This window comes from Euprymna scolopes, chromosome 1 (genome assembly GCF_053919585.1).
Source record: "Euprymna scolopes isolate OS-2025 chromosome 1, ASM5391958v1, whole genome shotgun sequence".
Classification (NCBI taxonomy): domain Eukaryota; kingdom Metazoa; phylum Mollusca; class Cephalopoda; order Sepiida; family Sepiolidae; genus Euprymna; species Euprymna scolopes.
The window spans coordinates 173,270,178-173,288,146 of record NC_136482.1 but is presented as its reverse complement, the minus strand read 5'-3'; the positions used below and the strand labels follow the sequence as shown (position 1 = coordinate 173,288,146).

The following is a 17,969-nucleotide window of genomic DNA, read 5'->3' as shown; positions in this document are numbered from 1 at the left end:
ACATAGGAATTACACCATATGTTCAATATGCACCGACATAACACACTTAAAAATGGGCGAATTTTTGTAGGAAATCAATGTAAACCAGATACGTTTCATATTAGATGATTTATATGACATATTTGCTTTGTATTTAGTGCAACATATGCGAATGAGTGTCTTCATAGTTAATGAAATGATGTGATCCGAATTAATGGATCAAATTGAAACTCTCTGGGACATTGCATTACTATGCTGCTGGAAAAGGTGTGAAGCAACTTCTTTTTAACATTTAATAAATAAAAACGTGTTGAATGGCAACTCAACATGCAGAGTGAAAGAATTATTCAAACTCATTACGAAAATGTGATAATTTCAAAAGATCATATTTGTCTATCTAATAATACGTTTCGACTCAATCCACAAAAAAATGAATTAAAAAAAAAATAATAAAAAAAATAACTGGTACATTCATGTAACGCCCTGTAATATAGTGGTCGAGTGAATGCCTGTAAATGGAAGTGGGTTTTTGAACACCGGAAGAGAGCGCTTGCAGTTTTAAGGGGACACCACATGCATTTGACGCAGCAAGGAAATAAAAGACTTATGAACAAGCTCGTCATATGAGAATACCCCTGTAAGATTTCCCATTTATCCTTGAAAATAAATAATTTTAAATATATTTCACCTATGTTTTCCAATTCTTACTTCCATATGCAAAAAAATATAACACTGGTGTCAGTGCGTGTGGCAAGAAAGATCTGAAAGCAAACTATTCGCGTCTCGCACGAGCAGATGTCATGGACTTGTTAAAACAACAAAAGACGGCTCTTCTACAATGAAGAACCAGTCCCTCCTGACCTGATGACGAAACAATACATGAACTGCAGATATAACAAACTTATTACGAACTATCTAAGTAACAACAGACCCACATACCATGGTACCAGAAAACAACTACCAATTAATGATACGTCTGCAAGCATTTTGTGGTACAGTGATGGATATACAGGGTGGAACAGTATAGAGAGTGACAAAGAGAGAATCACAAAGAATCATAAACATATACAGGGCGTAACGATAAAATTGTCGCTCTAGCAAAAACGACATGATTCCATTTCCGTTTGATGAAAACCGGTTTTCTTTTTTTGTTGCAGATCATCTACTAGTTGGCAAGTTGTGTACAAATATCAAGAGCAATAGAAGCCTTCTATCAATTCTGAAAGTGACACAATGTTCAATGAGCGAGATCGGAAATGCACCACTCTACAACTCATGCTCTCTGCCGATCCCAGTTATGACAACAGGACCATTGCCAGTTCCCTCAAAATGCAAATTCGGACAGTTCGGCATGGTTCAGCGAAGTTTCTGGCCAGGGTTATGGTCTTTGGTAGGGTTTCAAGTGAGGACCACATCATGACACCTCACATTTTCAAAGTCAGCTTGAAAGTCAACACCTAAGTTTACCTGGATGTGCTGAAGAGTGTGGTGATCTGGTGCAATCAGGTGGCCGCTGGCAGACCCTGAGTGTGGCAGCAGGATTTGGCGCTGGTCCATAAGTCCAAAGAGACCCAGGCTTGGCTTCAAAAGAAATGCTACACCTTTGTACCCTTCTCTCACTAGCCCTCCTCTTCTCCTGACCTGAAATCGTTGGACTACTTCCTTTGGTCATACGTTGAGAACATCACCAACATTACCTCCCACAACATTAAAGCCAGCCTGATCGCCACTATTTGCCGAGTGTTCGCCAAGCTCCTGCTGTGCTTGTGGAAAAGGCATGCTTCCAGTCCTGAACCTACATCAAGGCGATGATTGAGGCAGAAGGCGACTACATTGAATAGATATCAGCTCTATTACATAATCACATTACCTGAATTGATTTTTTCAATAAAACTTTTAAAATAAAATTGTAGTGTTGTTTCCGTTAGGGCAACAAATTTATCCCTCCACCTTGTAATATCCTACAAACCTAGACATGATGTACATATGTTCATTGCTGATCTGCATATGGCTTAAACCAGCTATGTAAAATCAGAGCTGCCTACTTATTCAGCTTAGAGACCAAAGCTCGTCATATAAGACACAAAATACTGACTACATGGCAGCTGATGGTCGATCATTAGAACAGAAGCTATAATGGCTGAAATCAAAGGCTTACACAACACAGCTTACACCTGTCAACCTAATCAAGACAAGTTGAACAGCTTAACTAATATACCAATCGAATATGTTGACATTTTAGGTACAGAGGATGATGAACAAAGCATGTCTATCAGAAACATTATCATATCAACCAATGACCAATCCCGGGGCCAAAAACTATATCAAATAGTTCAAGCATTGGAGACTGATGTCGATGGCGGCTGGAGGCAGTATGGATACTAGAGCATGATGATTTCGCCCGTCAAGTTGAAGTAAGGACGGAAGCAAATCACATGACAATTTATGTAATCATTCTTTACTATTCTGCATGGAGTTGCTGTCGGCGAATTCATGTCCCTGTTATGGGTGGAACAAAGATGGAAAGAATCACAAACAAAGAACGGTAAGCATATAAAGAATCACAAACAAAGAATCATAAGCATATACAGGGTGTAACAATAAAATTGTTGCCATAGAAAAAAAAACGATATGATTCCATTTCCGTTTGATAAAAACCGGTTTTCTTTTTTTGTTGCCGACCATCTACTACTTGGTCAGTTGTATACAAATCCAAAGAGTGATAGAAGCCTTCTATCATGTCTGAAAGTGACACAATGTTCAGCGAGCAAGATCAGTGATGTGCCACTGTACAACTCATGCTCTCTACTGATCCAAGTTATGACAACAGGACCATTGCCAGCACTCTTAAAATGCAAATCTGGACGGTTCAATGCTTGAGGGCACAACTCAAAATTTCCGCCACGGTTATGGTCTTTGGTATGGTTTCAAGTGTGGGCCACATCATGCCACCTCACATCTTTGAATTCGGCTTGAAAATCAACACCAAAGTTGATGACCCCAAAAGCTTCAATAAACCAGCATTTGCCATACAGAAAAAGAATGGAATAGTATGAGTGGTCGCCAACTGCGAGAAGTCTCAATAAGGTGTTAATTGACCTTGACTCATACAGGATACCTAAGATAAACCAAATCTTCCACAAAATTGGTGAAGGAAATAGCTATTTGCCACACTAGATTTGTGCAATGGATATTGCCATTGATGTGTGTGATTGTCACAAGACAGCCTTCACATGGAGAGATAAATGTTATCAGTATACACACCTTGCATTTGGTTTTGCATTCACAGGTGAGATATTTTCCCATTGCATTGCAGAGGCTTTAGCAACGGTCTCAGGGCAGATCCTGAATATGTCTGCACAATACTTGATATGAAACCCCCCAACAATACTTGATATGAAACCCCCCAACAATACTTGATATGAAACCCCCCAACAATACTTGATATGAAACCCCCCAACAATACTTGATATGAAACCCCCCAACAATACTTGATATGAAACCCCCCAACAATACTTGATATGAAACCCCCCAACAATACTTGATATGAAACCCCCCAACAATACTTGATATGAAACCCCCCAACAATACTTGATATGAAACCCCCCAACAATACTTGATATGAAACCCCCCAACAATACTTGATATGAAACCCCCCAACAATACTTGATATGAACCCCTCCAACAATACTTGATATGAAACCCCCCAACAATACTTGATATGGAACCCCCCAACAATACTTGATATGGAACCCCCAACAATACTTGATATGGAACTCCCAACAATGCTTGATATGGAACCCCCAACATCCAAAAAAGAACTTCATAGTCATTGAATGTTTAGTATGGATATGTCAGTTCTTGGAAACAACCATTTGAACCCATCAGGTCACACTCCTTTGTCAATATAATGGCACTCGTCCTTGAACTCAGTAGAGATAACAGGCTCTTTAATTGGATCAATCAGGCTTACAAGGCCTTTGAGAAAATCAAAAAACGGTGATCGTCACTATCAATCATATCTTTACCTGACTTTGAGCGATCATTCACACTCACAACTAATGCCAGCAACGTAGTGTGTGGAGCCATCCTGATACAGGAGGCTGAAAACGGACTGAAAAAGATAATTGCAGTAGACTCCCACACATTCAGCCCTACTGAACAAAAGTGGTCAACCAGAGTACGAGACATATTCCATAAAATGGGCAACACAGAAATTTGACTATTTCCTGAACAATCGCACCATTGTCATTTTTACAGATCGCAAGGCATTAACATACTTAAATCAACACAGTTTTAACAATGCAAAAATCCAATGCTGGTAGGATGAAATAGCATGTTATAAATTCAGCCTTGAATATATTAAAGGTGAATCCAATGTCTGTGCTGACATATCAAGCAGAAGCCAGGGCCAATAAGAAAATAGGCTAATAGCTGATGTGAACCTATGGGAAAAATGTTGGGGTTCCCATGCTCAAACCTTTGAATATAAATCCCATCTTGGTGTGCTGCTAAAATAAACAACTTACAACTAACATCCCATGTCAATCACTCACCAAAAACCTGAACTACACAAGAAAATGGTTGACACATACCATCATCGATCCCAATCAAAAATTTTAGTGACTACGTGTATATAGCTGCCAAACAAAGCATGTCTATCAGAAACATTGTCATATCAACCAATGACCAATCCCGGGACCAAAAACTATATCAAATAGTTCAAGCATTGGAGACTGATGTCGATGGCGGCTGGAGGCAGTATTGAACCATGTGATGACCCCAAAAGCTTCAATAACCCAGCGTTTGCCATGCAGAAAAAGACTGGGATAGTACGAGTGGTCACCAACTTCAAGAAGTCTCAATAAGGTGTTAATTGACCTTGACTCATACAGGATACCTAAGATAAACCAAATCTTCCACAAAATTGGTGAAGGAAATAGCTATTTGCCACTAGATTTGTGCAATGGATATTGCCATTGACGTGCGTGATTGTCACAAGACAGCCTTCTACTAAACTACTAGAAAGAATCATCAAAGCTCTTCAAACAGACACACTCGACAAGGAATTCAACCTAGACCCTATGGACCACCATACTCCTACAAGTAGTACAAAAGTACTCCTACATTCACAAAAGTACTGCACCAATTCTACCTCAAACCTAGCACATTAGTTCTCATGAGAAGAGACAAAAATCATTTGCTGCAGCTGTTGGTACATTACGTGCTTTGAACTAAATACCTACATCAAGTACATTACTGCTTTATCTGCTGTGGTTTCAGTCACATGCAACAGCATTTGTCAAGTTATTGGTGCGAGTTTAAGAACAATGATACAAAGGCATGTGTAACATGCACACAGAAAAGGGGTAATTATGGCAGATGTTGTATATATTGACTTTATCATAATGCCAATATCAAAAGGAAAGCAGTATATTTTACCCATTTTATACTGCTTAGACATCTTTAACAGGCATCTTTCAGCAATACCGTGCACAAGAAATTGTGCCATTGATGCAGTTTCGGGACTAAATCATCTTTTTGCAGCATAGGGAAATACCACACATAATGTTCTCAGACCAAAATACTCACTTCACTGGCAAAAATGTAGACAAAATTCTGTGAAATGACATTGATTAAGCAGGAACTTCATTGCCCCTGAAGGCCACTTATCTCAGGAAACAGAGGTGACATCATGCTTAAAAAATACATGATTTGTGAAGACAAAAACTGCACATGGACCAACATACTAGAATTAGTAGTTTAATCGATGAACATAACTGTTAATACGGTGACAGGATCATCTCCATATTACGTTATCACCAGACGACACCCAATGATAGGTTTGCCAATGATCCAAGACCAGAATATTGTGAACACTAATTCTATGGCATACGGAATGCAAATCATATGCATCAATGAGTATCCCTTGTCAATAATGAGGCAGACCACAAAACTGACAAAAGACTCAATAAGATAGCCTATAAAGATGAAATCAAAATAGGGTATCGTTGCCTCATCCTTAATTAAGTATTGCCCATTCCTCTCACCTGTCTTGGATTGGTAATTTCGAGGTCCTCAAGACCAATAACATGGTAGTGCAAGTAAGAAATGAAAAATGGCAAAATAGACTGTATTCATCATACACACATATGTCACCTGATACCAAGACAAAAACACATTACACATGACACACCAATTCCCAAGATAGCTGAAGCATCCCATTTTTCAACTAGTATGTCTCCCTATCATACAGAGTTGCTTACACAAGTCCAAGAAGAACTACTCGAAGACAGATCCCCTTCTGCTTCAAGGACTTCATACTAAATTATGCCTCCATATACTTGTAAAGATATCCAAATGAGATCTGTGATAATTTCAAAAGATCATGTTTCTATCTAATAATACATTCCGACTCAAATCCATAAAATAGGCAATTAAAAATATTTTAAAAAAAATAACTCGTACATTTGTTTAACGCCCTGTAATATAGTGGTTGAGCAAATATTGGTAAAGGGAGTGGACACTGGAAGAGAGCACTTGCAGTTTTAAGAGGACACTACATGCGTTTGAGGACACTACATGAGAAAATAAATGACTTATGAACATGCGTCTTCGTAAGTCATTTAAACCTCATTAACATAACATCCATTTATCCTCGTAAATAAATTAATATTTTTTAATGCACCCTCAAGTCTATCATCAATGGTTTATGCATCAATATTTTCAGCATGTGAAGAGGACAGTTACTTCCTTCTCACTATGGGAAGATGTGACACAAGGTTGGAAGGTGAGGAGAATCAAGCTGGCATCTCTAAAGAAGGAAAACTTTGGCCCAGCAAAAATTGCCTTGACAGTGCTATCAGCATTCCTCAGTCAGGGCACCTCAGCAACATGGGAAAGTTATGGCAGATTAGCATATGCAGGTGTTGCAATATTTCTAATATAATGATATGATTACGGAAAGTTAGAAGGTTCTAATTATAGACACTGGCGATAGGAACTGACCAATCAAATGGAGCCACGTTCTACTTGAAACCAATCAGAAACCAGAATTGCTCCATAAAAATATTGAATCTTTCAGAATTCCTGCACATGATTTTTCCATGTGCAACATGAGAAGGAATTGGCTTGTCGTCTGTAGACTTTTACAATCCGACACTTGTACAGATCGACTACCCAATGGAAAACCCTATTCTTCATCTTGGCTGATACAAATTCAAAGCCTGGCGACTGCAATTTTGCTTGGAAAAAGATTTTTTTCTTTTCTTCTGAAATCAAAAATGGCTTTCAATTCAAAAGCAGGTTTTAGTTTGAAAGCTATAATGCACATTGAAATAGGGGACAATATATATATATATAATATATATATATATATATATATATATCGTCAATGCTAGTTGGATATTTCCTCTTTTTGAGGATCTTCCTCTAGCTGAAACAATATGTAAACTCATTCTGGACTCACAGTAATAAATTTCCTATATACTGTATGTATATATATATATATACACTTGTGCCCGATATTATTCATACCCCTCCTTGAAAATTGAGTTTATTAGGTGTAACTTTGTAAGAATTTATTGTTTACGTCCATATTGATACATATTCTTAATAAACCTCTTCTGATCATTTTCGTCATTTTAAAATCTCGGGATACTTGTAATAAAAGAAATATACAGCTATTTATAAAATCTGCAATGTTCAAAAATAATCATACCCCCTTATTTTTTCAGTATTAATCGAGTTTCTGACTGTTTGTTTCCTGTTTGATTCTTATTTTGAATGCTTTTATACAACCTTTGATTAATTTCATTTCGTTTTTTGCATTTTTCAGAAATTAAAATGATATCAACTGAAAACCAATAAAAGAATAAAAATTATTAGAATGGGGAAGAAAAAAGAGCTTAGTAATGATCTTAGGACTAAAATTGTGAATTCACATAAGGATGGTTTAGGTTACAAGTCAATTTCCAAGAAATTTGAGGTCCCTACAGCAACAGTACAGAGCATCATCAAAAAATTCCAGAGCCACCACACAACAAACAACTTGATTGGTAGAGGAAGGAAAAGGAAACTGTCTGCTAGAGCCACCAGGGATATTGTAAGCAGTGTTAATGCAAATCCAACCACCACTACTAAGGACATTTTAGAAAATCTGGAGTCTTCTGGCATAAAAATATCAAGGCAAACATTGCAAAGGACTCTGCATGAAAATGGTCTGAAAGGAAGAAGACCAAGAAGGACTCCATTGCACACCGGAAAACACCTTGCAGCACGTCTAAAGTTTGCTAGGACCCATGTGAATTCTTCAGAGTCCGTTTTCTCAAGTATTTTGTGGACTGACGAAACAAAAATTGAATTGTTTGGCCATATGGATGCTTCTTACGTTTGGACGAAGAAAGGAGAAGCTTACAACCCAAAGAACACCATACCCACGGTGAAACATGGTGGTGGTAGCCTAATGTTTTGGGGCTCCTTTTCGGCTAGTGGTCCAGGTAGTTTGGTCAAGATAGATTGAACCATGAAGAAGGAGCAATATTTGGAGATACTCCAGAAAAACATTAGACAGGATGCGGAGAAGCTCCATTTAGGACCAAACTGGGTCCTTCAACAGGATAATGATCCAAAACATACTGCCAAAATAGTCAAGAAATGGTTTGAGGATAATCAAATTAATATTTTGGAATGGCCTAGCCAGAGTCCCGACCTGAACCCTATCGAAAACCTCTGGCACATATTGAAAACTAATGTTAAAAAGCGGAAACCTAAAAATTTGAGGGATTTGGAGAACTACTGCATTGAAGAATGGTAAAAAAATCAGTGTTGATGCTTGTAAAAACCTTGTTGATAAATATCCAAAACGGTTACAGGCAGTTATTAAGAATAAAGGGCATGCTATTGACTATTAGTAAGAGAGGTATGAATAATTTTGAACTAGTGCCATTATTGTTTTTCTTTGTATACTGTTTCAAACTTGCATAATTTATTTATTTGTTGAGTTTAAATTAAATGCTTATGCTTGATTAATTGTTTGAAATCCCTTTAATATTGTCTACCTTCTGGTTTGAGCAATATTCTTATAGAAATCTCAAAGATCCGAGGGGTATGAATAATATCGGGCACAAGTGTATATATATATATATATATATATATATATATATATATATATATATATATATATATATATATATATATATATAAGATTTCTCAGAGTTTTTTTCTTCTTTAGATTGATGACATCAGGTATAAAGAAATGTAGAATAGTAAATGAAAAATAAGCAGAGCTTTTCCTTATGGCTGGCTGGTTATGCATCTTAAATTGTTGAAATGTTAATAATACTAACTAAAATAATGTTTTTTTTTCTTTATTTTCTTTTAAGGCTAAAAAAAAAACAGTGTTTAAAAACTCGTACAGAAAAACAAATTTGGATTCAATTATACTATAGAGACAGTTGGAATATTTTGCTCATTTCGCTTGGTGTGGCATCTGTTATTTTTAAATAAAAAATAAGGTACTTAAAAAAATAATTTTAGCAGTGCACTGGGTGCTTGCTTAATTTTAATTAGTGATTACTAGGGCTATGACAACAGCATATTCTTTTCGTTGTTTTAACTCTCTGGTGTATCCATTGAGATCTTATATGTTTTTATATAGAGTGATGTGGTTCTCGGTTGATTAACTGTTTCTAACTGTGTCGGATATATACTCTCAAGTCAAAACAATGAAAAGAATATGCTGTTGTCATAGCCCGAGTGATTACATATCATTGTGGGTGCTTCTTGAGTTTTATATTTGTTTCATAAAAAAAAAAAAGAAAAATAATAATAATTTCTCTTCTTAGGGTGGGAGGATGGGGTAAAATAGGATTTTAATAGTGCTCTGGAGTCCTCCTTACTTGTATTTAGTGCTTTCTGTAGAGCTCTGGAGGTTTCCTGAGTATTTTCTTTTTAGTGCTCACTTAAAAATAATTTCTGTTGGGGGTGGGGTAGAAAATTGTTTCTAGTAGTTCTCTTAAGGCTTCCTTAATTTTAATTAGTGCTTTTAGTAGCACTATGGAGGCCTCTTGAGTTTTATTTTTTTTTTTTCCACTGCTCACTTAAAAAATATTTTTTTCTTTGCGGGAGTGTGTGTGTGTGGGGGGGGAAGGGGTGTAAAAGCTTGGTTTTATTAGTTCTCTTTCTACTTTTATTAAGTGCTTTCAGTAATGCTCCGGATGGCTCTTGAATATTACTTTTTTTCAGTGCTCACATAAAAATTAATTTCTGTTCGGGGGAGGGGTTAGAAACTTGATTTTAGTAGTGCTTTGAAGGCCTCCTTAATTCAGTACTTTCAGTATCACTCTGGAAGCCCCTGTCTATCTATTTTTTTTTATTGGTTACTTATGAAATTGTTTTTTTTTGTTTTATTGATTATACTTATTTATGAAATTGTTTTTTTGTTTTGTTTTATTGATTATACTTATTTATGAAATTGTTTTTTGTTTTATTGATTATACTTATTTATGAAATTGTTTTTGCTTTATTGATTATACTTATTTATGAAATTGTTTTTGCTTTATTGATTATACTTTTTTTATTTGATATAAAATTATATAAACTTTTCTTTTTTCTTTTGTTTGAAATAAAATTATATATTATTTTCTTTCTTTTTTTATTTAATATAAAATTATATATGCTTTTCTTTCTTTTTTATTTGATATAAAATTATATATGCTTTTCTTTTTTTTTATTTGATATAAAATTATATATGCTTTTCTTTTTTATTTGATATAAAATTATACATTATTTTCTTTCTTTTTTTATTTGATATAAAATTATATATGCTTTTCTTTCTTTTTTATTTGATATAAAATTATATATGCTTTTCTTTTTTTTTATTTGATATAAAATTATATATGCTTTTCTTTTTTATTTGATATAAAATTATATATACTTTTCTTTCTTTTTTATTTGATATAAAATTATATATGCTTTTCTTTCTTTTTTATTTGATATAAAATTATATATGCTTTTCTTTTTTATTTGATATAAAATTATATATGCTTTTCTTTTTTGTTTGATATAAAATTATATATGCTTTTCTTTTTTATTTGATATAAAATTATATATACTTTTCTTTCTTTTTTATTTGATATAAAATTATATATGCTTTTCTTTCTTTTTTATTTGATATAAAATTATATATGCTTTTCTTTTTTTTTATTTGATATAAAATTATATATGCTTTTCTTTTTTATTTGATATAAAATTATACATTATTTTCTTTCTTTTTTATTTGATATAAAATTATATATGCTTTTCTTTCTTTTTTATTTGATATAACATTATATATGCTTTTCTTTTTTATTTGATATAAAATTATATATGCTTTTCTTTTTTTTTATTTGATATAAAATTATATATACTTTTCTTTTTTATTTGATATAAAATTATATATGCTTTTCTTTTTTTTTATTTGATATAAAATTATATATGCTTTTCTTTTTTATTTGATATAAAATTATATATGCTTTTCTTTCTTTTTTATTTGATATAAAATTATATATGCTTTTCTTTTTTATTTGATATAAAATTATATATGCTTTTCTTTCTTTTTTATTTGATATGAAATTATATATGCTTTTCTTTTTTATTTGATATAAAATTATATATGCTTTTCTTTCTTTTTTGTTTGATATAAAATTATATATACTTTTCTTTTTTATTTGATATAAAATTATATATGCTTTTCTTTCTTTTTTGTTTGATATAAAATTATATATTATTTAGTTTCTTTTTTATTTAATATAAAATTATATATGCTTTTCTTTCTTTTTTATTTGATATAAAATTATATATGCTTTTTTTTATATAAAATTATATATGCTTTTCTTTTTTATTTGATATAAAATTATATATGCTTTTCTTTCTTTTTTATTTGATATAAAATTATATATGCTTTTCTTTTTTTTATTTGATATAAAATTATATATGCTTTTCTTTTTTATTTGATATAAAATTATATATGCTTTTCTTTCTTTTTTATTTGATATAAAATTATATATGCTTTTCTTTTTTTTATTTGATATAAAATTATATATGCTTTTCTTTTTTTATTTGATATAAAATTATATATGCTTTTCTTTTTTATTTGATATAAAATTATATATGCTTTTCTTTTTTTTATTTGATATAAAATTATATATGCTTTTCTTTTTTATTTGATATAAAATTATATATGCTTTTCTTTTTTATTTGATATAAAATTATATATGCTTTTCTTTCTTTTTTATTTGATATAAAATTATATATGCTTTTTTTTTATATATAAAATTATATATGCTTTTCTTTCTTTTTTATTTGATATAAAATTATATATGCTTTTTTTATATAAAATTATATATGCTTTTCTTTTTTATTTGATATAAAATTATATATGCTTTTCTTTCTTTTTTATTTGATATAAAATTATATATGCTTTTCTTTTTTATTTGATATAAAATTATATATGCTTTTCTTTCTTTTTTATTTGATATAAAATTATATATGCTTTTCTTTTTTTTTATTTGATATAAAATTATATATGCTTTTCTTTTTTATTTGATATAAAATTATATATGCTTTTCTTTCTTTTTTATTTGATATGAAATTATATATGCTTTTCTTTTTTATTTGATATAAAATTATATATGCTTTTCTTTCTTTTTTGTTTGATATAAAATTATATATACTTTTCTTTTTTATTTGATATAAAATTATATATGCTTTTCTTTCTTTTTTGTTTGATATAAAATTATATATTATTTTGTTTCTTTTTTTATTTAATATAAAATTATATATGCTTTTCTTTCTTTTTTATTTGATATAAAATTATATATGCTTTTTTTTATATAAAATTCTATATGCTTTTCTTTTTTTTATATAAAATTATGTATGCTTTTCTTTTTTTTATATAAAATTATATATGCTTTTCTTTTTTATTTGATATAAAATTATATATGCTTTTCTTTTTTTATTATTTGATATAAAATTATATATGCTTTTCTTTTTTATTTGATATAAAATTATATATGCTTTTCTTTTTTATTTGATATAAAATTATATATGCTTTTCTTTCTTTTTTATTTGATATAAAATTATATATGCTTTTTTTTATATAAAATTATATATGCTTTTCTTTCTTTTTTATTTGATATAAAATTATATATGCTTTTTATATAAAATTATATATGCTTTTCTTTTTTATTTGATATAAAATTATATATGCTTTTCTTTCTTTTTTATTTGATATAAAATTATATATGCTTTTCTTTTTTTTATTTGATATAAAATTATATATGCTTTTCTTTCTTTTTTGTTTGATATAAAATTATATATGCTTTTCTTTTTTTTTTGTTTGATATAAAATTATATATACTTTTCTTTTTTATTTGATATAAAATTATATATGCTTTTCTTTCTTTTTTGTTTGATATAAAATTATATATGCTTTTTTTATATAAAATTCTATATGCTTTTCTTTTTTTTTATATAAAATTATGTATGCTTTTCTTTTTTTTTATATAAAATTATATATGCTTTTCTTTTTTATTTGATATAAAATTATATATGCTTTTCTTTTTTATTTGATATAAAATTATATATGCTTTTCTTTCTTTTTTATTTGATATAAAATTATATATGCTTTTCTTTCTTTTTTGTTTGATATAAAATTATATATGCTTTTCTTTTTTATTTGATATAAAATTATATATGCTTTTCTTTCTTTTTTTGTTTGATATAAAATTATATATGCTTTTCTTTCTTTTTTTGTTTGATATAAAATTATATATGCTTTTCTTTCTTTTTTGTTTGATATAAAATTATATATGCTTTTATTTCTGTTTTTATTTGATATAAAATTATATATGCTTTTCTTTCTTTTTTTTGTTTGATATAAAATTATATATGCTTTTATTTCTTTTTTTATTTGATATAAAATTATATATGCTTTCCTTTTTTTTATATAAAATTATATATGCTTTTATTTTTTTTATATAAAATTATATATGCTTTTATTTTTTTATTTGATATAAAATTATATATGCTTTTCTTTCTTTTTTTATTTAATATAAAATTATATATTATTTTCGTTCTTTTTTTTGTTTGATATAAAATTTTCACTATTTTTTATTACACAAAAAAAAATAACTTTTTCACCCAAGTAGAAAATTATTTCATTATATATGCTTTTTTTTCTTTTGTTTGATATATCATTTTTTATTACAAAAAAAAAATACTTTTTCACCCAAGTAGAAAATTGAAACTACAAATAATTTCAGTTTGTTACAGGCATGCAAAAGCATATTCATTTTATTTTAATTTAGATTTAAAAACTTTAAATATAATCATACAAAATGAGGTACAAGTTAGAAAAACATTTCTTGAAAGGCATGAAAATGGTTAAAAGAAATGTTTTTTTTTTATAAACTTTAAAAATAAAATACAAGATTTAATTTGAAATCAATTTCCCAAAGTTAACGTTGATACACTTTACAAAGTAGTATAAAAATTTAATTTAAATTGAATCTAAAAATTACCTTGGATTTATTTTTTTATGTGCATTTTGTTGTACTTTTTATAAAAAATTAAAGCTGAACATTATATCTATATATATATATATATATATATATATATATATATATATATATATATATATATATATATATATCATTAACTGCTAAATAATAGACAAATTTGATTTTAAAAAGTGCAATAATATATACACAACATAAAATAAATCCAAGTAATTTTTAGATTCCATTTAAAATTTGAAGAAATTTTATTTTGTAAACTTAATAAAAGTGTACTTTAAAAATTGATAAATTTCAAATTAAATCTTTTTAAAGTTTATGTAAAAAAAAATGTTTAACCATTTTTTTTTTTGCCTTGCTTTAATAACTCGTTCATATAAATTGGTTAGGCATAGCAATTATATTGTTCTTATTGACCTAGCCCACAGATAATAAAACGTAAAGAGACGTTAAACAACAAAAAAATAAAATAATAAATAATAATAAAACTTCTGGCCATGTCAATTTCAACAGAAATTTTTTCTTTCTTTTTTAAAAATAGTTTGAATAACCTAATTCGAATAATAAAAAAAGATTGTCGCCTTTTTCAAACTAGCCTTCGTATCATTCTGGCTGCCAAGGGACTTTTTTAGATTGGCATATTGTTCGGTTTGGTCCAAGGATGCTATCTCCCAGGCATTACCCTCATTTTTCGAGCCATATCTTGCTGCTGTAAAACGCTTATTATTTAAGAAGTTCTACTTTTTTTTTCTTTTAAATTTGTTTTCATTGCACATACTTGATCTCCCTAGCAATAAAATTATTAAACACGATCGTGGCTATTTATGTGTGTGTGTGATTCTTGTCTATATAACTTTGATAAACACACACTTTATTTACTATTAATCAAATATTTGATTGATACTTATGCAGAAATACGGGCCGTGATGAAATAATAACGTTATTATTTAGAAATCATTTTTACCATGGTGAGGGGGTGGGGACTTAAAAAAAACTATTCTGTACTTTCACCTAACAATTTCTTATTTACTTGCCTCCCCACGAGGGCAGAGTTAGACATAAAGTAGGTTTTTGATGTGGGAAAAATCCAGCTCCCCCCAAAAAGGGGCACTCTTGATAGGAAAAAAATAAAAAAATTGTCTCGATCATGAAGGATTTCTCTTCCACTGACCGAGGACAGAAAAGGTGAAGTGTAGTACCAGAACAGACACTACACTTTGTTCTTGGCCCAAACCGTAAAAATTGAATTTAAATTGAAAATCCCATCTATAAATAGTACGGTCCCTATTCTCCATGAGTGTCAAATATTTACATTGGCATAAAAAACGAAATAGGAGAAAACTAAAATAATTTCTTTTAACCTTATTTCATTTCTGTGCTTATGCATTTATGTTACCGTACTATTTTTTTTTTAAATAGCGTTTTCAACTTATATTCAAGTTTTACTATATCTTTTTTATTAAATTGTTAGGTGGAAGTACATAATTACAAAACACCCTCCCCTCCCCCTGTAAAGAACGGTTTTCTAAATAATTATTTCAGCACAACAACATAAGTGCATAAGTATCTTATATATATATATATATATATATATATATATATATATATATATATATATATATATATATATATTGTAAATTTATAGCTACATTTTGATTTTCTCTCTCTTTAAGCTCTCTACTCGGTAATACGTATTTATCCGACGTTGCCCGGGTAAATAGAACCTGTAAGAAATAAAGCCACCAATTGACGACCGTGGATTTTATAAAATACTAAAAATTTTACTTGAAATAGATTAAAGTAAAACAAGCCTAAAGAAAGAATTAGGTTATTTCTACAGAATTTGAACCGAGCTGTTATATATATATATATATATATATATATATATATATATATATATATATATATACCCCTCCCCATTAACTCTAACCCAAGTTTTAGATTTAGTTCAGCAGTAGTTAGTTTGGTTCGGTTCAAATTCTGTAGAAGCACCGAAACTAAAATGTAAAGAACACAGATTAAGTTTTAAAAAATGTGAAAGACGAGAGATTCCAATGATATACTCAAACTAAATCTGAACATATGTTGGTCTTTGGAATGAAAAGCTGAAGCAGAACCCGATGTCAGCGTTGGTTATCATTCTGCCCCCCCCTTTCTTCTGTTAATTATTTGTTCAAAATTTACTTTTATTTTTAAGATCCCTTCCAAACTGAAATGTATATTGTGTCCTTACCTGTGTAGCTGTCATCGCCGAGATTCTTCGAAATCGGTGATGTCGCGGTGTGTAATTCCTTCACGCTCTTTTTTTCAATCGGAATTTTCACATCTCCGCTCAAGTCTTCGTAATTGTCGCCTTTTCGAAATTTAAGCAATCGGGAAAACATTGTGCTGTTGATAAATGTTAAAGTTGGGAAGAAAGAAGGTTGGATTGGAGTCCGACAGAGGAAGTAGTGGAGTGGACACTGACAACAACAATGACGATGTCCAGCCGGATAAATAGCTAAAACTTAGCTCACGCGACGAAGGAATAAAACTGAAGCGAGTAGGAGAGACCCACCCGGGTTTGTTTTTTAAACACTCACCATAAGGTGAGCTAAGAATTAGCTTTTAAAGGAAATTAAAGAGAAATCAGTAGTTAATTGAATTAAAATCATTCCATATTCACAGGTTGATAAGCTGTGTGACGAAAGGAAGGAAGGTGAGAGCCAACGTCGGTTCGACACTGGCTTTTACGCAAGGCTGTTGATATGTTAGTGATTGTATTTTTACAGGTGCTCGTAAGTTGTTGAGCAGGAACGACCAACACACAGACACACAGAGTCGCAATCCTCCTCCTACACAATAAGCAACAACAACAAAACCAGTCATTTAACGACAACAAACATTAAAAAGAAGAAGAAGAAAATAATGTGTGTATGAATTCAATTGACCCCGAAATGATAACAAAAGAAACAAATGAATTCATTCACTCTGATCTTAACTTTTATCGATATTATATTTTCCTTAGTTTCGTTGTATTTTTACGCCGTGTTTTTTATTTGTTTTTTTTTTTTTGTTATTTTTTAAGCTAAAGCAATAAAACATATTTACAGTCGCTTTAAACATCATTCAGGACATTTTATTTATTAATTATTCAAGTTGTAATATTAAAAAGAAAAAAAAAGTACAATATTTCATTGGTGTGTTTTCACACCGGATAGATTATTTATTCATCGACTTCATTTTTTAGTATTGTTATTCTTCGTTACACCTGTTGCTGCAGACTACGGAAGGGAAATAACTCAATCTTAACATTTTTAATCCATGCTCATTACGAGATATCTATAAATTGAAACTCAGAGCGGGTAATTTGAAATATCTACCTCCTGGCCTTCGGACAGTGTAGTATCTATTCTGTTGCTGCACTAAAGTTTATTTTGTCCTTAATAAATGTAG

At 30.1% G+C, this 17,969-nt stretch overlaps 1 protein-coding gene across 1 annotated transcript in view; it reads right to left on the bottom strand.

The window, feature by feature from the left end:
- The window catches only part of LOC145277561 (synaptic vesicle 2-related protein-like), a 198,463-nt gene extending 181,089 nt beyond the window's left edge, over positions 1-17,374 (bottom strand). The window contains exon 1 of the mRNA XM_080129039.1: positions 16,768-17,374. Within this exon, the coding sequence (XP_079985165.1) occupies positions 16,768-16,918 (151 nt within the window). The 5' untranslated portion in view covers positions 16,919-17,374. The remainder of the gene's footprint in view (positions 1-16,767) is intronic.
- Positions 17,375-17,969: the final 595 nt, after the last annotated feature.